General features: G+C 34.4%; 3 protein-coding genes across 9 annotated transcripts; all 3 read left to right on the forward strand.

Moving 5' to 3' along the window:
* Positions 1 to 4,738: 4,738 nt before the first annotated feature.
* LOC123221432 lies at positions 4,739 to 5,719 on the forward strand. Its single transcript, XM_044644287.1, has 3 exons — positions 4,739 to 4,917; positions 5,132 to 5,267; positions 5,341 to 5,719. The coding sequence occupies exons 1-3, from the start codon at positions 4,902 to 4,904 to the stop codon at positions 5,717 to 5,719; spliced, it is 531 nt and encodes a 176-aa protein (XP_044500222.1). The 5' UTR covers positions 4,739 to 4,901.
* Positions 5,720 to 12,124: 6,405 nt separating this feature from the next.
* On the forward strand, positions 12,125 to 19,740 carry LOC123221332 (putative disease resistance protein RGA1). Of its 7 annotated transcripts, none has more exons than XM_044644168.1 (9): positions 12,125 to 14,766; positions 15,042 to 15,111; positions 15,897 to 16,402; positions 16,801 to 17,061; positions 17,148 to 17,200; positions 17,514 to 17,628; positions 18,186 to 18,440; positions 18,526 to 18,788; positions 18,880 to 19,740. In XM_044644168.1, exon 1 carries the CDS (start codon positions 12,158 to 12,160, stop codon positions 14,630 to 14,632), a length of 2,475 nt encoding a protein of 824 aa, XP_044500103.1. In that variant the 5' UTR covers positions 12,125 to 12,157; the 3' UTR covers positions 14,633 to 14,766; positions 15,042 to 15,111; positions 15,897 to 16,402; positions 16,801 to 17,061; positions 17,148 to 17,200; positions 17,514 to 17,628; positions 18,186 to 18,440; positions 18,526 to 18,788; positions 18,880 to 19,740. The 7 variants fall into 7 exon arrangements, with proteins under 7 accessions (XP_044500103.1, XP_044500102.1, XP_044500104.1 ...); XM_044644167.1 differs by lacking the exon at positions 15,042 to 15,111 and having other exon boundaries at positions 15,897 to 16,058; positions 16,155 to 16,402; XM_044644169.1 differs by lacking the exon at positions 15,042 to 15,111 and having other exon boundaries at positions 18,498 to 18,788.
* On the forward strand, positions 15,881 to 19,496 carry LOC123221433 (probable potassium transporter 13). Its single transcript, XM_044644288.1, has 8 exons — positions 15,881 to 15,958; positions 16,138 to 16,378; positions 16,960 to 17,061; positions 17,148 to 17,200; positions 17,514 to 17,628; positions 18,186 to 18,440; positions 18,526 to 18,623; positions 18,735 to 19,496. The coding sequence occupies exons 1-8, from the start codon at positions 15,881 to 15,883 to the stop codon at positions 19,494 to 19,496; spliced, it is 1,704 nt and encodes a 567-aa protein (XP_044500223.1).
* Positions 19,741 to 25,090: the final 5,350 nt, after the last annotated feature.

The following is a 25,090-nucleotide window of genomic DNA, read 5'->3' on the forward strand; positions in this document are numbered from 1 at the left end:
ACATCCACCCCTCCCAAACAGAAGGAAAGAAAGTTCTATTGGATTACGAGCTGAAAGAGTCAGTTGGACCCCTTCACACCTTCTTACCCCCGTAACCTTCCTGTTGTCGCCCAATACCACCGTATACCTCACCGTATGCACCAGAATTTTGAGCTCAGCCACTAAATTTTTAGAGATGAAATTGTGAGTCGCCCCACTATCAATTAATGCTATGACTCTTCTCCCTCCAATTTCTCCTATCAATTTCATCGTTTTGGGTGAATCGACCCTCATCACCGAGTTACTGTTTAGATTGACCTCCTTCTCGTTTTCTTCCACCGAACCCTTCTTCTCGGTTGCATCTCTCTTCGTCAGATTCTCTTTCAAAAATCATGATTTTCAGCTGGCAGAATCGACAACGATGCCCTGGAACAAATTTTTCATCATACCTAAAACATAATCCTTTCTCCACTCATGCATCGAAGTCGGTGTTCGATAGCCACCAAAAACTACTGTCTCGTCTCGTCCCGGCGGGAAGGAGGAAGTGTTAGAACTGGTGGATGGTCGTACATTTGGGGCGTTGAAAGAATTGGAGTTGGTGGATATGGTGTCTATTCGAGTTTGGGAAAGGGGAGGGCGTATATTTGGCTAAAAGCGGCTTGGGTCAGGTGCCGGGTCAGCCGTTGGGCCGGTGTAGCTTTTATTGGGCTGTTAGACACTGGGCCCGGAGTTGGGCCGGCCGTTTATGGGTAGAGTGGCTGGATGGGGGGTAATGAGTATTAGACTGGGGTGTGAAAAGCAATAAGTTCAGGCGGGCTGGGTTACCGGTCTTGGGTACCCTCTCCTAGGTCGCCCCAAATATTTTTCATCTATTACTGAGTTCTTCTTCTCCACCTAGCATACGCGATTCATCGTCTCCACGAGCGTCCGAGGCTAAAACATCCTCACCTCCGTTCTGATTTCCCCAACCAACCCATTCATGAAGATCACTCCCATTGTCTCCTTCGACAGCCCTTTAACAATCGTGGATAACAATTCGAATCCTCTTGAGTCGTTCGCTCGTCAGTCGGAGGGAAACGCTCCAAAACCTCACATCTAAATTCCTCCCATCTGTCGAATGATTGGTGCTTCTCCCTCCACTGTAACCAGTGCAGGGCGTCTCTTTCCATGCACACACCTACTGCCTTTATTTTCTCTCATTCGGTCAGTCGGTTTACCTGAAAGTACCGTTTGACCTTCGACACCCAGTCGAAAGCCTTCCCACAATGTAACAGGGGTAGTTCCAATCGCTTGTATTGCCAATCCCTTTTATTCCCTGCTGTCATTTCCCCTACCTCTTCTATGACGTCTTCTGCTCGGCACTGTGGTGTCGTTGGGTTGTCCTTTGTTGGTGGAGAATAAGATGGCGATGGGTCTGACCCTTTCGGTGTCTTTCTCCTGTCGCTTCCCTCCTAATCCACCACTGATTTCCTTAGCTCCCTCAGGTACTCCCTAATTGTCTCCATACTCGTTTCCACTCCCTCCATTCAACCTGTAATGTCTTTCATGCTCGACCCTAGTGTCTCCATACTTTCTTTAACTGCTCCCATTTTCGCCTCCAAACTCTCCACTCTTAATTCCATTCTCGTTATGCCTTGATACCAGTTGATACGAACCTAGTATGCCCTATAGATTTTTTCAGTTGACTCTACAGAAGTGATGCTCTCCAGCAACAAAACCAGCACAACCCAGCTAAAACTTCCACCTAAAGCAACCCCGTTCCCAGTATGCAGCAGAGTCCAAGATTAGTTATCACCACGTAATTGTAATACAAGATGTATTAAACTTAGAAAATTGATTAAACTACCACACTAGCAAAATATTTGTATTGATTCAATTTACTGCAATGAATATACTATTCATCTACAGTTACAAATCATTTACATTAATCTTTCCTCTGTCCATAACCAAAGAACATAACCAAAAGTACACACAAAATCAATCCTTTCAATCTTCCTTTCCCCGAGAGGCTACCTCTCCCTACTATTCTCTTTCTTCTTAATTGTCAGCCCTCATTTTCTTTCCTCCTTCCCTTTTATATCAAGCTCCTCAATGTTGCTTTCTCGCTCTTCTCTTGCCACATCAGCTTTGGGTGCCTTTATGGTTCCCTTTGGCTTCTGGTGCACATTTGTTGTTTTTGTTTTCAGCTGAAGTTGGCCTATTGCTTCTGTTCCAGTCTGTTGATCTCTGGGGGCCTCTCTTGCTGTCCCTTTCTTCTTGCTTTTATTCCTTACATAGACCCTTGCTCTAACAAACTGCCAGTAATCTACTCGGATTGAACTGTCTTAGAGAAACTTCCCTTTTAATAAGAGTGCCCCACGCTGTAAGCTGTTTTCTTTCTGCTGTTTGATCGGTTTTCTTTAATTTAGTGTACTGATATATTTCTTTTATTTGTTGATTCATTTTGATACTGATCAATCTTCTTTGTCCTATAGATCTCTAAGAAATGTTTTGATCTACGGTAGCATTCCATCCGACATTGAAGAATATAAAAGCTTACAAACAACATAAGTTAGTATTGTAATGTCATGAGTGTGCCTCCTTTTGTTTATGGGGGTCTTCTTTCATTAATTATTTTTTCTCATTTTGCAGGGATTTGAATTTCAATAACTTAATTGGTTAAATCCCAAGTGCTTTGTCTAATATTGATTCTCTAACTCACTTGTAAAATTTATTGAAGCTTCCCTCCATATATTTAATGTTTGATTATTTTACTTATGTTAGTTTTTTATATTAGATTTTATCTGATTCTTTTTTTTGGTCTCAGTGGCCAGATTTCTTGGAAACAATAGTCTGTCAGGAAGCCTTTCTAAGCAAAAAGTTGTATATCTTTAAAACATGTAAGCCTTTAGCATTAGTTATCTCTAGAATTATGCCAATTACATGATATCGAATTTGGCCCCAAATGCTTCATGAATAGATTAAGAATAAAATATGACAAATGTTTTCATACAAAATGAAGAAGAATGAAAAAGGCACTACTTATCTTGGAATTAGGCCATACAAAAAGATGATAAATCTTAGTTACTGTGCCTTTTTCTATGAATAAGATGTCGTAATTTATTTTTTAAAAAATGCATGTGCTTGAAAAAAAAAAACTATAAACTTAATGCACAGGTTCACTTGTTATAAACTAAGATGTCATATTTAGTTGCTGTGCCTTTTTCGATGAACTGTCTGCAAAGAAACTTCCCTTGCTATAAGAATGCTCTACATTGTAAGATTGTTTCTTTCTGCAGTATTGAATTATTTCTAAAATTTAATGTACTAAAAATTTACCTTTCACCATGATTGTTGTTTAACTAGATCAAACTGATAGTGTTGTGTATATTTGGTATGCAGATTTAAGTTGATAGCATAATGTAATAGGCTGATAACTATTTAATTGGTGGTGCTGGTTTGTTTTGTGATAGACAATCTAACACACATGTTCAAAATTTAGGTTCGCAAATGACCGGTAGTGGAATCCCTAAGCTTTAATCAGTCTTCAAAGCAATCCTTGGATCACTTAGATATTGTGGACTTAATATAGAGAAAAGACCTTACAATGTAAGTTTTTTGTTATCAAGGGTCACAAACATGGATGAGTTTTTGAAGGTGTGTTTTTTTATGTCTATATTCAGATAAACTCACTGAAAAATCTTGGCCCTTCTCCTTAAATGCATAGGTTCTACTGTTACAATGTCATCTATGTACCCTCATAATTAATCCTATCGGGAACATTCCAGTTAAAAGATTTGACATATCAAAGAAGGAGGTGGAAGTAGAAAAGCAGTAACAAAGAATTTGTAATTCACTTATTTTGGGTTGGTAGAGTGATGAATTGTTTAACTGACAAAGGTAGTGATGGGTCATTAACTTCAGCTTTGTGTCATTCTAGGTATGCTATGTGATTCTGTTAGGGCTCCAGTATACGTGAAGAAGAAAAGAAGAGGCAAGAAGGCAAAACTGAAGATACAAGCTGAGGAACTAATAGACAGTAACGTTAATAATGGCACTGGAGAGCTCAATGTGGGAGCAAAAGGCTGTAATTCAAAATCTGATGCTAGCAGTGTCGATGATATCTCTGGTGGGCAGTCCATAGGAGCTTCAGATGGTAGCATTCCAGTAGCAGTTAAAGCAGCAGACATGCAGCAAAAGTATGGGGATGTGTTGGGAAAAGAAGGTGCTTTGGAGATGTTAGAAGCTGAGCTGGCACGCGAGGATTGGGGGAGCTACAACAAGGAGTCAAGTATTAAGAACCTGGTGAGAGAGGAAGGAGGTTAAGGAAAAAGAGAGGAAAGAATAGGGGAGAGAACCAGCCTCTCGAAAGCTGGAATGTATTTGGTCTGTGGCCCGATTACTTGCTTTCATTAAACCTTTGTGTTGTTTTGCTTTGTCTACCATTGAGTTATGTTATAGTAAGAGTGTTGACTGAAATCTGAACCTCATAGTTGGCATTGATCTGTAATGTGATACAATGGGAATGCAATACTTGTTTGATTGCGTGCGAAACAAATTCATTGCGATAGAAATAATCTTTACTTTCATGCCTCTGTTTCTCATTACACTGTTACATTGAGAAAGAAATCAACAGAACCCGCAGGACACTTGCCTAACTTACAAGAAACCAGGCCTGCGAGGCCACCTCAGAGGAAGAAGTTCACTAGATCGCCCTGTTCGTTCCTCAGGTACCTAACAGATTCCTTTTAATCTTTCTTTAAGATGAGTCAACAATAAATATCTTTTATAAACTGAATTTTCCTACTCAGATATCACACCAACTATTGGTATTGCATGTTAGAAGTAGCAGGCTGGATTGATTGTCGGTATTATAGTAGCTCTTGGAATTTCAGGCTTGATACTGATTTTTTTAACTCTTTTCGTGAGGATAAAAAGAGGTAATGATGATGCATACAGGTAAATTGTCCAAGAGTTTTTGAAACAATAATAGTTGAAGTCTCACAAATCAAGTTTGTTTAAGAAATTTTCAGAATTTGCTTCTCACATTGTCACAAAGTTGCATGTGTAATGCATGATCGCAACTTGACAATGAGGAAAAGTGGGTGAATTTTACTTTGGATATTCAATGGAGGAGTAGATATCATTTATCATAATAAATCTGTTACTGCAGGGTACACATGCTATGGAAGGGTGAAAGCTGTGAAGCAACTTTCACTAGGATCCCACCAAGGGAAAAATAAGTTTGTTAATGAAATTGCTACCATAATTGCAGAGACACTTCTCTGGCAATCAGAATGCTCTACATTGTAAGCTTGTTTCTTTATGCAGTATATAATATTTCTAAAACTTAATGTACTAAAAATTTACCTTTATCCATAGATTGCATTTCAAGGACTGGAAGTGGATGACAAGCTCTGTTGGTAATTCAGAAATTTCAGCCTATCTCACACCAGACATCATGCTTTATCTTTGTGAGAAAGAACATGTTGAGGGTGGCATGATATTTCAGCTCTTGAAAGATTTGACTGAAATGTCTACAATGACAAATTGTAAAGATGTTTTCGGTTATATAGAATGTAAACAACACATTTTAGAAAAGCAAGAGTTGTTTGCTCATGCAAAACTTATGATGTTGAGGATGTGCAATCAACTTCTTGGGTGGGTTTACTATTGGAAAGGCTTCCGTTTTTCTGCTTGCCAGGACTTGGATGGTATTAAAGGAGTTGGGCCACTGGAACTTCGGCCACCTCATGTCTGATCCAAATACCAAGCTAAACCAAATGATATTGAGGACAAGGTGCAGCTCCATGTGGGGAATTTGATAGAGCTATGATGATTCAACCAACAAAGTGTGATCCAACAAGAATCTGGAAGTCCACATGGCTGTTTTGGATTGGTGGAGAAAAGAATAAAAAGGAAAGGTGTGGAAATTATGAGCAGAGAAGAAAGAAAATTAGAATTTGACATTTGGTTTTGCAGGGCACTGGCCTCTCAAATTGCCAGAGAATTTTAGCTGTTAGGCTCTGTTTCTTTTCTCTATTTTCTGAAAGTTGCATTGAAGTTTCCTGGTAGAATTAGAGTTGTAATTGTTGTTCATGATTTTAGTTAATGAAAAGCTGTCGTTTGTATATTCAGGAAATTATGCAGTTCCTAAAAGAGGCCTTAGAGCAATTCGACCATCTTGACAATTGATTAAATTTTGGATAAATTGTTATTATAAATGACAGTAAAATAATCAAATAAGTACTGAAAGTATTGTGAATCTTTATTTACCCTGTTTAAAATTATATGTTAGATTATTAGTTGAATAAAAAAATTTAAAACATATTAAAAAAGGGTTTATAAGACTTTATTGTTGTGGCAATTTTGTCTTTCACTCTTTCTTAAATGTCAGATAACAATAAACTTAGACCAATCAACCCGACTTTCTTAATTGTTCCTTATTTGCGTCAGACTTCTCTTTCCTCCTCTCCTCTCTCTCCACACCCCACACCCCCCCCCCCCCCCCCCCCCCCCCATTTGAGACAATTATATAGTGCCCCATGAATCTATATTAACCCTTCTGAGATTTATCTACATGCCATCTGATTACAGAAGAACAGTTTATATGCACTGAAGATTTTTTAATGAAGTAACATTTAGAGTAAAAATGGCATGTTTGTAACATCAGCAGTTCCAAAAAAAAGTAACATTTAGGTAAACTTGCTGAAGAATCTTGGTTCTTGTCCCTGAATACACATGTTTTACTATTACAATTTCGTTTATGTAACTCTCATAATTGATCTTGCTCAGAACTTTCCAGTTAAAAGATTTAGACATATCAAAAGAAGCAGGTGGAAGTAGAAAAACAGTTTTACAGACTTTGAAATTCACCTATTTTGGGTTGGTAACAGAGGTAGTTATGGGTTATGAATTCCAGCTTTTAGTGTAATTCCATGTACATTCAATGATTCCTTTGAATATTCCTTTAAGATGAGTTAACAATAAATGTTTTCTATATGTTTTTTGAAATACATAGCTCTGAATTTTCCTACTCAAATTTCACACCAATTGATGGTATTGCAAGTAAGAAGAAACACACTAGACTGATTGTTGGTATTGTAGTAGCTCTTAGAATTTCAAGCTCGATACACAAGCATAAAAAAGATAATGATAACGTAAAAGGTAAAGTGTCCAAGAGATAATCATTTATTGTAATAAGGTGAAAGATGTGAAGCAACTTTCACTAAGATCCCACAAAGGCAAAAATCAGTTTATTAAATAAATTGCTACAATAACTGCATAACAATATCGCAATCTTATGATTATTTGGTTGTTGCATCGAGGGAACTCGATGCCTTACTGTTTATGAGTATTTTGAAAAACAAAAGCCTTTATCAAGTATTATTTGATATGAGGATGCTAATTCTTGAAAGCAACTGTAATATTATTGCTTTTGATTTCTCTCATATGATTTACAACCACTTATAAAATCAAATCTTTTAGTACAAAATGCAATTGTGATGACATTGAAATGTTTTAACCATTTTCAAATAATTGTTTGCTCGGTAAAAATGCATTTATTTGTAACAACAGTGCAAATTTAGCTTACTAAGCATACAGAAGTTGGCAAAGGGTTTACATAAAGCTAATTGACAATGTTTTAATGAGTTCCAAATTGTTTCTAGAGATAAATTGTTCATATTCACATCAATAACTCTGGAAGATTTTAATAATTGTAACCACGTTTCTATAAGAAAAAGGGAGTTGCATCTCGATTGGCTTATATAGATCATTATATGTCTAAAAACTACAAGGATCAAGTAAAACTTCATGAGGCATCAAAGCAAGTAATTTACGTTATTCCAAACTATTCTTGAAGATATCAGATTTCATATCAGCACCAAAGTTGTCGGGATCATGTAAGCTTCAATCATTTCTTAACTACCATTATGAAACTGTTAAGTGTTATTAGGTCTCTCTTATCTAAAAGCTAGCTTAAAGAGTGAGACTTTTCATTTACACGCTAACATCTAGCTCCTTTGTGAGATAATTCAACAACCTCCTCTTCACATATTGAGCCATCAGTTCAACACTCCTCATGATTAGCCATCCAAAAGAGCAACAAGCTATTGGTTAGAGTTTCACATCAATCAATCACTCTTGTGAACTCTTAGGTGGAGTTGTTAATCCAACAACATCGGGTCATCAGTTTGATACTCCTTAAATCAACCCTCTAAAGAGCAACTAGTTGGATTTTCACATCACCCGGTCACTTTCCTAGACTTTTGGGTGAAATTGTTGCAATTGGGTTCTAAAACCACTATCAGGCACAATTGGACTTGAGAGGTTTTCCCTTACACTTACATATTAATATTTAACCGATTAGCACATTTCTCGATTAATATGAGACAACCCAACAAAATTTGTTAAATGGTCTTGTTTATATTATTAATCTTGTCTTATCTTGTCATAATGTTAATTTCATACTCCATGTGAGTAGTTATATCAAAAAGATCCAATAAGATTATTAGAAACTCAACCATTTCCCTAAGCAAGAGGTTTTTTATATCAAATTTGTAACCAATGCATTTCTTCTTGTGTGATTATTTTGAAATTCAATACCAATTATATTCATTTATGAATTTGATATGCTTATTGAATAGCCAACAATGTACACTAGTGTTTAGGGATGTGCATGATTTGGTTTGATGTAGTTTGATAACTTTTTCAAACCAAACTAAAAAAAATAGTTTTTAAAGTTTTTAAACCAAATCAAACTAAAGCCAAAGGACTATTTCCCACCTAAGGTATGCTGCAATCTCAAGTTTTCACCCTTTATCTTTGATAATACCAAATACCCACCCATGAACAGTTAAAATTAACGGAACCCTAACCCCTAAAAAACTAACCATTTCCCTCTAAGCCAAGTTTTGAAAAATAGCATTCCCCCCCCCCCCCCGTAGGGTTTAGTTTTCAATCCTCGACATCAAATCTGGCTCCATCACCGACGACGAAGCTTTCCAGAGGCATCACCATGCTCCAGCGGTCTCCCTTGCCTCCTCTGGAGTGACGGTCGATTTAGATTTGGCCTGGAAAGAAGAAAAGCTTAATTTCCCAATGAAGCTTTTCGTCTTTCTAGGCTATATCTGGGTCGATCGGCCCTCTAGATGAGGCAAGGGAGACGACCGGAGCATGGTGATGCCTCTAGAAGGCTTTTTCGTCTGCGATGGAGCCGGATTTAGTGCCGAGGATTGAAAACTAAACCCTATGTGGAGGGGGGGGAATGCTATTTTTCAAAACTTAGCCTAGGGGGAAATGGTTAGTTTTTAGGGGTTAGGGTGTGAAAAAGAGATAAAATTTTAATTTATTTTTAATATTATAGATAAAATAATGATTTTACCCTTACCACCGTTAATTTTAACTTCTCATGGGTGGGTATTTGGTATTATCAAAGATAAAGGGTGGAACTTGAGATTGCAACATACCTTGGGTGGGAAATAGTCCTTTGGCCTCAAACTAAACCAAATTGAAAAAATATAGTTTATTTTGATTTGGATTATGCTTTGAACTTATTTAAATAATTCACTTTTAAATATATATTATTCAATAAATTTGTGAATTATAATATTTTAGAATATAATATAAACATGTAAAATAAATATGAAATATATATACAATATACAGGTAAATAAAATGACAAAATAAATATGAAAAAACAAGTTATACACCTAATTGTTTATTAAAAAATTTTCTGAAATATAGTTATATATATATATTTTAAAAAAATAAAGCTTACAGTTTGGTTTGGTTTGAAAATCTCCTAAACCGTAACCCAAATTGAAAAAAATACAATTTATTGAAAAATTCTGTGAAACATAGTTATATATATATTTTTTAAAAATACGATTTATGGTATAGTTTGGTTTGAAAATCCTTTAAACTGCAACCGAAACTGAAAAAACGATTTAAAAACTTTTTAAATCAAACCAAACTATTTTACAAACCAAACAAAATTGTAATTTTAAGTGGTTCATTTTAATTTCATAGTTTGAATCAAATGATGCACACTCCTACTAGTGTTTTTAAGTATTATACATTGGTTGGAAATTTAATTGGATGTGAGTATGTAATGTAAGTGCCAAGGAAAACCAAAACCCTTTTGCTAGTTTTTGGGGTAAGAGAAGCCCAATTGAACCAGCCAAGTTCCCCTTGACTTAGTCCAACCTATAGGAGCACAGCCTGTCAGCTTACCGGACCGTGTCAAGGGCCTAGAAACGGGCTCAGCACAGCCCAAAATAAATTAAAATAAAAAAATAAAGTCTCTGTGGGTGCAAAATGACTCTGGCCTTGCGGCTTTTGCACTCGCAGAAGCCTTCTGGCCAGGCCACAGTTACATTCCAAAACGAAGTGATATTTTATGAAAAGGAATTATCAATATTTTATCAAAGTTCAATATATAGTCAAAGAAGTTTTCTCTCTTAATTTTATGAATAATTTTAAGACATGCAAGCAAGAATATTAGCCCAAATGCCTAGTGAGAAAAAAAATATTATTTTACACTTTGAAAAAAAAAAATAAATGTTATAATTTTTTAGCATTGAACTTTTTTAATTAAAAAAACTAAATATTCATTATTTTCTTATTGAAAGTATTGAATGATCGTCTAACTTCAAACATTATAAAAGGGGAATGACATGTTTTTTTTTTTAAATTAAAAATGCTAAAATTAATATTTTATATGATGATATGGATAACTTGTGTGCTGTGTGTTGACAAAGACATTTGTTACCCTTCAAAAAAGCTAAAATTAATATTTTATATGATGATATGGATAACTTGTGTGTTGACAAAGACATTTGAAAACCTAAAAATATATTTTTTTCTCAATTTGATTTTCACAAAAACTATAAAACACACTGAGAAAAATCAAAATTTATCTTTAATAAGAAAACCTAACTAGAATTAATTTGTTGTTTTGGCTTTTATAATATATTTTTCAAGTTAGAAAGTTTAGAGTTTATTTATTAATTGGGTTCAACAAGGAACTCATAGACCATGATAAAAAAAAAAAATTCTTTTGATTTTAACTTACAAAATAAAATGTAACAATTTAAAAATGAATGAACATAATTATGGTTAAAAAAATTCCAAATTGATAAAATACGTAATAGAGAAGTTGTAAGAAAAGTATAATACATAATTAGAGGTTAAACTTGTTTTTGTATAACAGAATATAAAGTTAGTCTCTTTAATAGAAACATTTGAAAATATGGTCCTTTTAATAGAAAAAAATTTTGGTCAATCAAGAATTGTTCACACTAGTCAAGAATTTTGTCGATCATCATTTAAGAATTAAAACATAAAATCTCGATTATTAATTTTTAAAGGCGTTATAGGTTATACCAATTTTTATGTGACAAAATATAAGTTTAAATTTTTTAATAAGAAAATTAAACAGTTTAATCCCTTCAATAAAATAAACAAAGTTAGGTCCTTCCATGTGTTGTTATCTCTTTATTTTTAAATGTCTTTAAGGTTGACAATAATTTATTTTATTAACTTCAATCTTTGATTACCACTATTGTAAATGCAACAATACTAATTAAACTTCTTTGTAAATAAACAAATGAATTTGGGTGAAGCTAGACTAAAAATTGAGAATTGATAACATAATTCTCAGAGTATGATATCATAAATTAAAATTAAGAAATCAAACAATAATGCAACTCAGTTAAAAAATGAGTGATAATGAGGAATTCAATAAAGTATAGAAAATGGGTGAAGGAAAGAATCTGCTTTCCAAAATTGGAGACATGAAGTAAGCACAAGATATATACTTGAATTAAACTTATTGCTTACTTTGTTATAAGTTAATAAAGTTAAAGAATACTTAAATTACTTTCAGAACTCAAAGCCTTAGTTTACTTGCATTTAGGGCAAAAGAATATACAAAACAATAAAAAAGAAGCAAGGCAATGATTACATTTCTTAGGGGAATATGAAAATAAAAACTTGAAAGATATATAGCTTACATTCTTGCAAGACAAAGAATATATACTAATCTTCATTATATTTCATACTTCATGTAATTCCCAAGCAAGTCAAGGAGTCTTACTATATATATAAAGCCATGATCTTGGATGATTATTTCATACAGCAATCCAACTTCACCACTTTGAAAACTAAACAACCTGTAACTTTCTTTCTTTCAAATATGGCAGAAACAATTGTCTCTGTTATTGTTGAAAAAGTATTGGGAAAGTTGATATCCCTTGCTTCTGATGAAGTGTCTTTGGCTTGGGGTGTCAAAAATGATGTACAAGAGCTTGTTGACACCTTAACCACTATCAAAGCTGTTCTCTCAGATGCTGAGGAGAAACAGATTCATAATCAGAGCTTGAAAGTTTGGTTGGGGAAGCTTAAAGAGGTTTGCTATGATGTAGAAGATATTTTAGATTATGTTGAGGTGGAAGATCTACGTAAGCAAGTGGTGAATCATCGAAGCATTATAAGAAAGGTATGCTACTTTTTTTCATCTTCAAATCTAGTTGCTTTTCGTTTTACGTTGGGGCATAAAATTAAGGAGATTAAAAAGAGGTTAGCAAAAATAGCAGCTGATAAGAATAATTTTAATTTCATTGAGAAAATTAGTAACAATCATGTTGTACAATGGGAGAGGGAAACACACTCTTTTGTTCAAGTTTCAGATGTTATTGATAGAGATAAAGATAAAGAGAAGATTATTGAATTGTTGTTGCGTCCAAGTGATGGTCACGAAAATGTTTCGGTCATTCCTATTGTTGGGATAGGAGGTCTAGGAAAAACCACACTTGCAAGATTGGTGTACAATGATAAAACAGTGAGTGATTATTTTAAGTTGAAAATGTGGGTTTGTGTGTCAGATGAATTTTCTCTAAAAAAGCTTTTGATTGACATTATCAATTCTGCAACTAGCCAAAAATATAATAGCATGAGTATAGACCAATTGCAAACAATCCTACGTGATATTATAAGAGATAAAAAATATTTATTAGTCTTGGATGATGTTTGGAATGAAAACAAGGAGTTGTGGTATGATTTAAGAAATTTACTAATAGAGTGTGTTAGTGGAAGTAAAATCATAGTAACTACACGTAGTGATCAAGTTGCTTTAATTATGTGCACTGCATCAACATACAAGTTAGAAGGTCTTTCTCTTAATGAATGCTTCTCAGTGTTTGTCAAATATGCATTTAAGGAAGGGCAAGAAAAACAACATCCCAACCTTATAGAGATTGGAAAAGAAATTGTAAAAAAATGTGTAGGTGTTCCATTGGCAGTAAGAGCCCTAGGAAGTCTTCTTTATTCCTCAACTTCTGAACAAGATTGGATAAATGTGAGGGATAATGAGATATGGAAGTTAGATCAAAAGAATGATAACATTTTACATGCTCTAAAAATAAGTTATAACCATTTGTCACCTCCTCTAAAACAATGTTTTGTTTATTGTTCTATGTTTCCAAAAGACTTCATGTATAATAACTTAGATTTGGTCGACTTTTGGATTGGTCATGGGCTTCTCCATGCCCACAATGAAAATGAAGATTTGGAAAATATTGGCATGCAATATATAAAAGAATTAATGTGGAGATCTTTCTTTCAAGATATTGAAGAGGTAGGCAGTGGTACTAATTTCTATTTGTTTAAAATACATGACCTGATGCATGGTTTTGCTACATCATTATTCCAAAATGAGAGCTTAATAGTGAACAGGAGTAACCAAAATGGTTTCAAATCTTATCGACATTTACTATTTCACCATTTTGAGGCAAATCAAGTAGAGGCTCCAAACTTTTTGCCTAGGTTGGGTAATTTAAGAAGTATTATGTTTTGCACACGTGTTGAAGAGAGTATCATTATTAGCCAATCATTTTTAAAATTAATTGTGTCAAGATTTCAGTTTTTACGGATATTATATTTATCCAATTTAGGTATTGAAGCAGTACCTAAAAGAATTGGTAATCTAAAGCATTTGAGATATTTGGATCTATTATGTAACCAGAAAATAAAAAAACTCCCAAGTTCTATTTACAAGCTACAAAGTTTACAATTTTTACCACTAGGTGATTGCGAGAAACTAGAAGAGTTAAGCAGAGATGTTAAGTACTTAGTTACTCTTAGAATGTTGGTCTTAACCATAGTGCCAAAGCATCTACCAAATAATGGAATTGGCTGCTTGAATTCTCTTCGTTTTTTATGGATTCACAATTGTAGCAAATTAGAATATTTGTGTGAAGATATTGGTCGCTTGAGAGTCATTCGAAGACTAGGCATTTCTAAATGTCCAAGTCTTATCTCATTACCACGTGGTGTAAGAAGCCTAAGCTCATTAGAAGAACTTCGTTTGGTAGATTGTGTAAGGCTTAATCTTGATTTGAGCATAGGATCAGATGAGCAACACAATCATGAAGAACTCAATAGCACAGGGCCACCCCTTCGATTCCTTCTAATTGATAATTTACCACAATTGGTGAAATTGCCGCAATGGCTTGTTCGCTGTTCTACAAAAACTCTGCAAACCTTGCGTATTCAAAATTGTACCAAGTTGAAGGCACTACCAGAGTCGATGCAAAAACTTCAAGTTCTTGAGGTTTGGGTTGTCCAGAATTGTCATCTCTGCCCGCGGATATCAATCATCTCATCACTTTGAGAGAACTAATAATTGAAGACTGTCCTAAACTGACGGAAAGATGCAAACCAGAAGCAGGTGAAGATTGGCCCAAGATTGCTCATATCCCGAAGATTGAACTTGACGGAGAGATTATCAAGCCAACAGAAAATTAGGTATGACGAATCCATATCTCTTCTTCTTAATCAGTTAGTAGGCAAATATTCTTGACATATTCATTTGTTTCAAGTCAAAACTTTTGGTAACAATTTGATTGGTTTATCATCAGATATGAATTTCAAAATTTGAACTGCTACATTCTTTGTTTCTTCTTCCTTACTTTGTTATTTTATATGTATGCTGGGGAAGCTTGAATCAAATGTGTGAGTTTTCAATCAAAAAAATTCTTCAATTTCCATTAATTTTGAACCCTAATTCAACCGATTGACAGGAGGATTTATTCATTTTACTTCTTCAATTTAAGCACTGATGTTCGATCTATTGCCTTCATGTTTTTTCAGGTACAAATCAATTAGTTTTTAGATTGTAAAGATTGTTGGGTTATATATATATATATATATATATATATATATATATATATATATATATATATATATATATATATATATATATATATATATATTATTAATTTTCTCCTCACCTTAATTGTAAACATGTATCGTAGGACTGAGGGAGATTAAGCCAAATGGTGCAGTTAGTAAAGCATATATTCCTCTTGTTTGTTTCAGAATTTCAGTGTTTACAATTATAATTCAGCGTTGACTTGTAAATATTACCTTCCATAATGTGATTTGTTCAAATAAATGTTCATGAATGTATAGAGTTTTAATAGTTTTGTGGAAATGAACGATAAGTACACTGTAATAAGAGTTGTTGAAATTTTGTTCTGCCAAAGAGTAGATTACAGGGTGTTGGTGTTTGAGAAACTTCCCCTTTAACAGGAGCTGTTTTCTGTTTTCTTTCTGCTGTTTGATCTTTTTCTATAATTTAGTGTACTGCCATATTTCTTTTCTTTGCTGACTAATTTTAGTACTGATCAATCTTCTTTGACCTATAGATCTCTAAGAAAGAGTTTTACTTATTTGATTCAAATTTGATTCATAACTTAATTCAAATTATATCAAATAATTGTTAAAACGATATTATTTAAAACGATATTAGTTAACTTATAAATTCGACCTAAACTTTAAACTTCAAACTTAGTGATTGAGTCATACCCAAAATCCCCTTCATTGGCCTAATTGTTAACAGTCACTCACAATCCCTCAAATGTTTTGTGTTACAGGAGGTTCTTCTCTTACCAGAGCACATTTTCGGGGAAAGTTGAGGCTTCATGAGGAAGATGATGTAATTCGCTGAGTACTTTCATTGGTTTTCTGGACTTTGACTCTAATTGCTCTCTGCAAGTACATTATAACTGTCTTAGGAGCAGATGATAATGGTGAAGGTGCTCCCAAAAGACCTGCACGTTTCTTAGTTTATTTATTCAAAGATATATATGTCTGCGTGTTTTTGGATTCCTGAAGGGGCCTCATTCCCACAGGCGGAACTTTTGCTTTGCATTCTTTGCTTTGTCGGTGCGCAAAGCTGGGGCTTTCAAGTGCTCCTATGCAACAGCGGATGATTATTCTCCTTACACTCCTGAAAAGCCTCTCAGAGACACGAGGGGCAGTTTGCTTCTAAAGGAGTTATTTGATAAACATCATAATTCTCCAGTTTTGCTGCTATTGGTTGTGCTTTTGAGAATCAGCATGGTTATTGGTGATGGTACTCTAACTCCATCAATCTCTGGTATTATTTCTATTGTACATTACATATATTTTCTGTGTGAAGTTATCGATTATGCTACATAGCTTTATGGTATGGCTCTGTCCATAGATCCCTATGATAAGTTTTAGCTACCGCACAATGTATTGGCCTCCAAGAATTGCATGGCTTTATCTTATTTTGTTGCATTTAATGGATATGCAGTATGTGTTTATGTATGTGTGACTTAAAGAGACTGAGAAGCATCTTAATGTGATGGAAGGATTGAGTGACATCCTTTTTTATAGAAATTCCTATGGAATTGGTTGTTTATTAAAGTAATAGTTCATGTAATTTCATCAAGAATGGGTGAATATTATGAAAACATTTTCTGTCACTATTTTCTAGTGGCTTTTTGTTATAATATTATATTTCTCTTGCAGATTATAATGTATTGATCGCTTGACTGATTTTGATGGGGCTGTTTGCACTTCAACATTTTGGGACGTAGAGGGTTGGCTTTGTTTTTGCTCCGATCTTGTTAGGATGGCTCATATGCATTAGTCTGTTTGGTTTATACAACTTAATACATTGGAATCCAGGAATTATCAGAGCTCTTTCACCATATTATGTATATTTCTTTCTCAAAAAGGCTGGAAAAGATGGAAGGAGTTCTCTTGGAAGAGTTGTTCTGTGCATCACAGGTTTGTTGGTTTTGTATCTGGATACCCAGTTTTCAGTTCAAGCCTAGTGTTATGGTAAATACTGAAAATTAGCCTTCTCTTGTCAGGTGCAGAGGCCACGTTTGCTGATCTTGGCCATTTTTCTCAGCTTTCCATTCGGGTGAGCCATCATCTTTATTTGTTCTAGTTTCTAGAAGTTTAACTATAAAAACGAATGACCCATGCATGGTAATTCTGATTGATTATTCTTTGTGAATTTTAGAATTCATACCTTCTACATGAATACTTCTACTATCCATTTCTTAGTTTAGTGGTTTTAAAGGAATTTTTTATTTATATCTAGTAGAAAAGCTTGTCCTCTATATAATTTCTTCTAGCATTAAGATTTTGGTTGGGATAATTCATTTCGTTTTGTTACACTTGATTATTTCTGGTCTATAGATTTTCTGTAACAATGTTTTTTAACCTCTCAGATTGCATTTACTACTGTTGTTTACCCATCTTTAATTGTTGCCTATATGGGTGGGGCTGCTTATTACTCCGAGCATGCAAGGGACCTTGAGAGAAGCTTCTTCAAAGTCATCCCCGGTAAATTTTTTACATTTTCAATTAAAATATGACCTTAACTGAAAGTGGGTGTAACTATAGTAAGGTTAGAAACTTATCAGTCTGCTTTCTCTGCATATTTTAGCATTGATTCATTTTTTATTGACTTAGGATGACCATGGTGGGCCCATGCTGCGGGCTCAGTTTTGTAAAATCCATCTTCAGCTTTGTCTGGCTAAGAATATGACGAGATTGATCTATTTGACAGATTTGAGTTTCTTACTGTAAATTATCAGTGGCACAAAAGTCTTTCAGGAAGAGTTTCTGATTAATGGTTTTGGTGCATGTCTTAGTTTAGTTGTCTTTTTCTTTTAAGGGTTAACTGGAGGGACAAGTTAAAGAAATATGGATCATAATCCTCTAGTAGTGTTAAATGTACTCTTGACTTACTTACAAGCTCTTATAATGGAAAAATTTGTGTCATTTGTCTATTTATTTGGAATGTTTGGGCAAAATTGATCACTGACTCAGTATTTTAGCCCGAATGCAGTAGCATTTCCTGTGGATATTTTCTCATGATATTTCTTTTCCCTTTTCAGCGGCTGTATTTTGGCAAATATTGGTCATTGCCACCATTGCCACAGCTGTGGCAAGTCGGGCAATTATTTCTGCTACTTTCTCAATAACCAGCCAATTTAGAGCGCTGAGGTGCTTCCCTTGTGTCAAAGAAATACACACATCAAGTCAGATACATGGGGAGATCTATATGTCAGAGGTGAACTGGATCCTGATGGTTCTGTGCATTGCCGTTGTTGTTGGCTTCAGAGACACAGATATGATAGGCAATACTTACGGTACAAGCTTTGTGCTTTCCTTTGCTCTCAATTTCTCTTCCTATATCTCCTATCTAGTCAAAGTGGTATATTTGTTTTCTACTAGGTCTTGCGGTCATTGCGGCAATGTTTGTTGCCACCTGCTTGATGTTTCTTGAAATTGTTACGGTTTGGAAGGGGAGTTTTTTGGCTGCTCTTGCTTTTGTAGTTATTTTTGGATCTTTGGAATTGTTGTATGTTACTGCTTGTTTAGGCAAAGTTCACAAGGGGTGCTAGCTTCCTCTGAAATTTTCCATCATCATTCTTTCTGTTAAGTGTATTCGGCACTATGGGACTATAAAGAAGCACTCCTTTGAGCAACATAACAAGGTACCCGTGGATATGATTCTAACCCTGGTACCCCATTGTGGTATTACTCGTGTTCCTGGCATTTGCTTAATCTACTCCAATGTGGTCTCAGGGGTCCCTCCAATGTTTGCTCACTTTGTCACCAACTTCCCTGCCTGCCACCGAATCCTCGTATTTGTTACCATCCAATCCTTTACGGTTCCAAAAGTTCCTGTCAGTGAGCAATTCTTGGTTACTCGCATTGGCCTGCCGAAGTTTTGTTTTTGTCAATGCATTGTCTGGTATGGTTATAAGGATGCCAGGAAAGACGCCCATGCTTTCGAGAATCAGCTACTTGAAACCATAGCCGAGTTTCTACACAAATGGGATGATGATTGCAATGCTGAAACTTCTAGGTTGATGACTATGATTGATTCAAGTCCGAAAGTGGATGCAGGCGGTGTAAGACAAGAGATTGGAGCTGTTGCTGGGAGTAATCAGAAGAGAGTAAGAGCTCGTGACATTGCATGCAGTAAAGGATTGCAGGAACTTGAGGATGCTAGGGAATCTGGTCTGGCATATATGATGGGCAATACTTGTGTCTTGACAACTGATGCATCTTCATATATGAAGAAGTTTGTCATCAACATCCTATATGGTTTATTGAGAAGGAACTGTCGGCGACCAGCAACTGCACTTGGTGTGCCTTACACATCCCTGATTGAACTAGGAATGACCTATCAAGTCTAGTCTCATAGGAAACCAACAAGTCCGGGGAACAGTCCGAGTTTTACGTGTTCTTGTACACATTTATTTATTGATTTCTGCAATTGTAGGAATATAAAGAAGCTAAAAGAACTAGGAATACTGTAATTATATTATTTTCTTTCTTAGTAAAAAAGTACTCTAAATTCTTGTGATTCTTGTAGACATTAAACTTAACTTTGTACAAATAATACTGCCATATTTTCAATGGAAAATCAATTGTGACCAACTCTAAATCATAAGTAGGGTATCGAGTCTTATAATCCTTAAGCTGACCAAAGGTATATGTAATCACTTTTCCTCTTGCATCAACACAACTCCCAAACCCTAGTAAGAGGCAATTGTATACAAATCATAATCCTAACACTTATTGATAATGTCAAAATAAAAACAGAAGTTAATCTCTTCTTTAGTTTTTGGAAGTTTTCCTTATAAGAATCTAACTATCTGAAAGGAATATTATTATGAGTAAACTCAAATAATAGTTGAGCCAACTTATAAAAGCCTTCCACATACCATTTATAATAACTTGCCAATCCTAGAAAACTTTGTACCTTATTAGTTGTGTTGGGTCTTTACTATTCTAACATAACCTCAATCTTACTTGAGTCTACTAAGATACTATCAACTGAAACCACATATCTAAGGAAAACTGCCCAATCCAATTGAGCTCACATTTAGAGAACTTGGCATACAATTACCTATCCTTTAATCTTTATAATATGGCTCTCAAGTTTTGCTCATATTCCTCTCGAGTCCTGGAACACATTAATTTATCATTAATTAATACCACGATGAATTTGTCAAAACAATCTTGGAACACTCAATTCATTAGATCCATAATGACTGTTAAAGTATTTGTCAAACCAAAGGGTATCAACACAAACTCATAGTGCTCATATCTTGTCCTTAATGTAGTCTTCAGAATATCCTTCTTAGCTACTCAAACCTGTTGGTACCTAGATCTCAAGTCAATTTTTGAAAACATTAAGGCACCTTTCAACTAATCAAATAAGTTATCAATCCTTAGAAATAAGAACTTTTTCTTTATAGTCACCTTGTCCAATTCTTAATAACCAACATACATATGCATCGATCATTCCTTTTTTTTTCACAAAAAGGATCGATACGCCCTTAGGTGAATGGCTTGGTCTAATAAAGCCACTATCTAATAATTCCTACAACTATTTTTTCAACTCTTGAAGTTTGGTCAAGGCTATTTTATATGGTTCTTTAGAAATAGGTGCTCTTTCTAGAGCTAACTCAATGTTAAACTTAAGCTCGCTTTCAGGTGTTAACCTTGACAAGCAATTAGAAAACTTAACCTGAAATTCACACACTACGGGAGTATTTTGTAAACTCAAGACTAACCTATCAATTTTATTCATAATATGCACCAAATAACCCTTAGAACCCTTACTCATTGTTTTTCTTACTTTCATACTATTGATCATCACATTTAGAATATAGTCATCACTAAAGGTGAACTCATCACATCATCCAAACTGAATCAAACTTTTTTCTTCTTGCAGTTTATTTCAGCCCTATATTTACTTAAGAAGTCTATGCCTAAAATAACATTGAAGCTTGACATGTCAAGCATAATTAAATCAACAACCAACACTGGGCCTCTCAACATCACTATTGCATCTAACATCATTTGATTACTCATAACTTTATCCTTATCAAGCATCTCAATACTAATGTGCTTAACTAATATAGGTTCTAACCTTAATCTCTTAACCATGTTTCATGCAATGAAGTTATGAGTGGCGTAAGAATCAATTAACACATATAATGGATAAGAATGAAAGATTAATTGACCTATTACTATAAAAGAGTTAGCTTCAGCCTAGGTCTGAGTCATTGCATACACTTTAGCCTATGCTTCCCTAATAGTGTACTCAATTAGGGCTAGTATGGTTATCATACACTCATAACTACAATTTCTAACTGTTTGATCAGATCTTGGGGCAAAGTTTACTAATCTAAGTTGCTCTATAATACCTTTCTTTATGGTCATTCTCAATCTTATGGCCTTTAACCTCTAGGCTTTACTCGATGCCTCTAAATATGATTTGGAGGAACTATCCTTTATCATCATGTCCTCATTAATAAAGATTTTTGTCTTGCCCTTATCAGTACTAGCCACACCAAAGGTATAAGAAGCTAGAACATTAAGTCTAATAGAGTACTCCTTAACAGTCATCTACTGTTGTCTCAAAATAATAAACTCTTGCGTCTAGACATACAACACATCAACAGACAAATATTATTTTTCAAATGCCTATTTGAAATCAGCCTAACTCATTTTAGCTGTCTAACAAGTTTCACACAATATTTGTTACCATATCTTTGCATCTCCCCTCATTAAATACTTGGCATATTAGACCCTCTCATGTTTTGTTATCTCAAACAAACTCATGGCATCCTTCATAGCCTTTAACCACTTCTTGGTTGGTATAGATCTGGTCCTTGAGCCATTTCTAAACTTAAAGGTTAATATCTACTAGCCAAATTGTAAATATGGTAGAGTTGTCCTTTGTTACCATTAGCTACAATAGTCATATGAATCTTCTCGCTTACTCTATCCTAATAGGGCAATTGATCCACTATTGATGGTTGTTTTACAAAGAAGGACCTTAATTGGATGTCTCATACTCTCAGATGCCTCATAGTGCTTATAAAAAAACTTTCTAAAAAATCTATTATATCATTAAGCTATCAATTTATGATGTTATAGCTATACTAGAAACCTATCCTCAAGTCACTCTCTAACTCCTCTCTAGGGTAGGGATATCTTGATTGTTACCCATAAGCCTTTGGATCTCCTCATCCTAAAATAAACATCAAACTCATGCAGATAAACCACTATTCAAATATTGGTTAAAATAACAATTACAATGGCCGACATGGGGGAGCAATTAGCATTGCATAAGGGGCTACTTATACATATGCATTTTCAGACACTTAAATTTAATAACTTTTAAGGTTTCTAAAATCATGCTTTGATATCAAAAATGTAACACCTATCTCAAGATACATACCCTTACATGGAATATTTACCTAAAAAAATATGTTAACTTAAACTTTCCCAACACATAAAACAAACATTAAATGCATGGTCATAAAAAAACTCCCACATACACAAAAAGTTGCACTCAATAAAAACAAAATCACCATATTATTAACTATGGCCAAAGTACTTACTCCCACTCAAAGTATCGTTTTTTCACAAATTTTCACCCTTTAATTTTAAAAATCCTATTTACTCACACATGCACAATTAACTTTGTTAGTTTTTAAGAACAAAATCATTATTTCATATGTAATATTAAAAATAAACTTAAATTTTATTTCTTTTGCCTCCTAAACCCTAAAAACTAACCATTTCCCCCCATAAGTCAAGTTTTAAGAAAAGACATTTTTTCCCTATGGTTTAGTTTTCAAACTCTGGTGTTATTACTAATGCCCTCTCGCTTCCAAAACTTCCTCCTCCTCTGACAATCTTTCTCCTCTCACTTGGACATTGAATTAAGTTAGGGAGATAAAGAGTTTTATTAGAAAGATGATCATCTTCTTAGAAATAGATGAGGAAGATGTTTATCTTTTTTTAGGAAGACAATTATCTTTTTAAATGAAGACGAGATCTATATCTTTGTTTGGGGAGATGAAGAGCTTCATCTTTGTCTTCCTAACTTTATTCAATACCAATTAGGCATTTAAGTAAGAGGAAAGGGATTTTTGAAGATAGAGAAAGCATCAAAAAGTAGAGCCACCAGTAATGGCACCAGAAATAGAGTCGAAGTTTGAAAACTAAACCTTAGGGGGGAAAATGACATTTTTTAAAACTTAGCCAATAGAGGAAATGGTTAGTTTCTAGGGTTTAGGGAGAAAAAAGAAATAAAATTTTAAAAGATTAGAGTTTGTTAACTTTAACTGTCCATAGGTGAGTAAATAAGATTTTTAAAGTTAAAAAAATAGGAACTTGAGAAAGAATGATACTTTGAGTGGGAAATAGTCCTTGACCCTATTTAATAATCTAAAACCAATGTGTCTAAAATCCACAAATTAGAAACAATAGTGTATAACAATTATACAAATACAAAATCATACTAAAAACAATCCACAAGTATAAATGACCAAAATACCCCTTGCTCATACAATATCCTAAGCTGACTCGATGGCTTCCTGCCACCCCACTACACCATATACCTACCTAGAAAACTACAAAAGAACATGAAAGTAAAAGACACTCAGAAAGTAGGTAACATCTTGGCACCTTGTAAACAACATCAATAATATCCATTAACCATATAAGTTTTCTCTCTTTAAACAAATGTGGTGTTTTCAGATGTTTCCTTAGCATCCCAAATATCTATCCAAATATTTTAGCACGCACTGCCTAATCTCCAATGGCAGTGTCATCCTAGATGACAAGTGCTAAACAATGTACATCAATATTTGGGAGACTTAGTAAAGCATAAGACATCTCAAATGTCAAACATAAAGTGCACCCAATACACTTGTTGGTTGACATCCAGCTAAAGATACTTTATCACAAGAGGAATAAGTCCTCAAGTCCCTCCCAGTTTTACATAAGCATCCTAAATACTAAGATGCGCAATGTTAGTGTAAGGATTTTATGGCTTTCATCAATGAAATAGCAATTTAAAATTTTTTATTCAACAATACAAACACTTTACGAAAAACCTCTTTGGATCAATGTCATAGTATAATTAATGTGCAATTAAAGCAATAGGGTAAATTTATATATACATAAACATGTGTCCTGTCTGAGACTTGAACATGTCTTAAGTGACACAACCATGCACCCTTAAAACTCATGGGTATCTTGGGCGAACATAGTTTGGGTAGGAATTGTCCCACTTGTGCACATATATGCATAATTTGCAAAATTGTAAATCTAGTCAATGTATTTAATGTGCTTTTTTTTTTAAGAGTAGGTGCCCTAGAGCCAATCGAATTTAACATTTATGGATATAATTTTATATTAATCGTTAATAAAAGGATTTATCGTTATCTAATTCATATGTTGACTATTTATATAATTGTATGAATAATATGCCCTTAAAATGGTAGAATTGTGACAAAGGGATCAAATGACCAAACATGAGAACTTCATGTACACATTAACTGATCATTCTAGATACATTCATAATCCCAACATTGCAATGACGATGAGATTATCATAGTGTTGAGTGACTCCACCAAAAGTGACTATAGTTCTTACTTGTTTAAGTTATTGTAGATAGTTTGATGTAACAAATAGGTGTGCATTGTAGACGTGTTCATCAGACTAACCCAACCAAAAGATATCTATGTGGATGGTTATTTTAATGTCTATGAAATAAATTCTTTGAACACCATGGGTGTATATGATCCTTTGACTTGAGATTGCTAAGCTATTTCATGCAAGGATCGATATGCTTTGATGTTATCTAACATGTTACCATTATTAGGGTAACTACAAAATAGTGATCAACTGTATTGTGAGATATATGAAGGTTATAGTTGATCGACAAAAGATTTGTTACTCTTAAGCGCAAGAGAAAATA

The sequence above is a fragment of the Mangifera indica genome, chromosome 7 (genome assembly GCF_011075055.1).
Source record: "Mangifera indica cultivar Alphonso chromosome 7, CATAS_Mindica_2.1, whole genome shotgun sequence".
Classification (NCBI taxonomy): domain Eukaryota; kingdom Viridiplantae; phylum Streptophyta; class Magnoliopsida; order Sapindales; family Anacardiaceae; genus Mangifera; species Mangifera indica.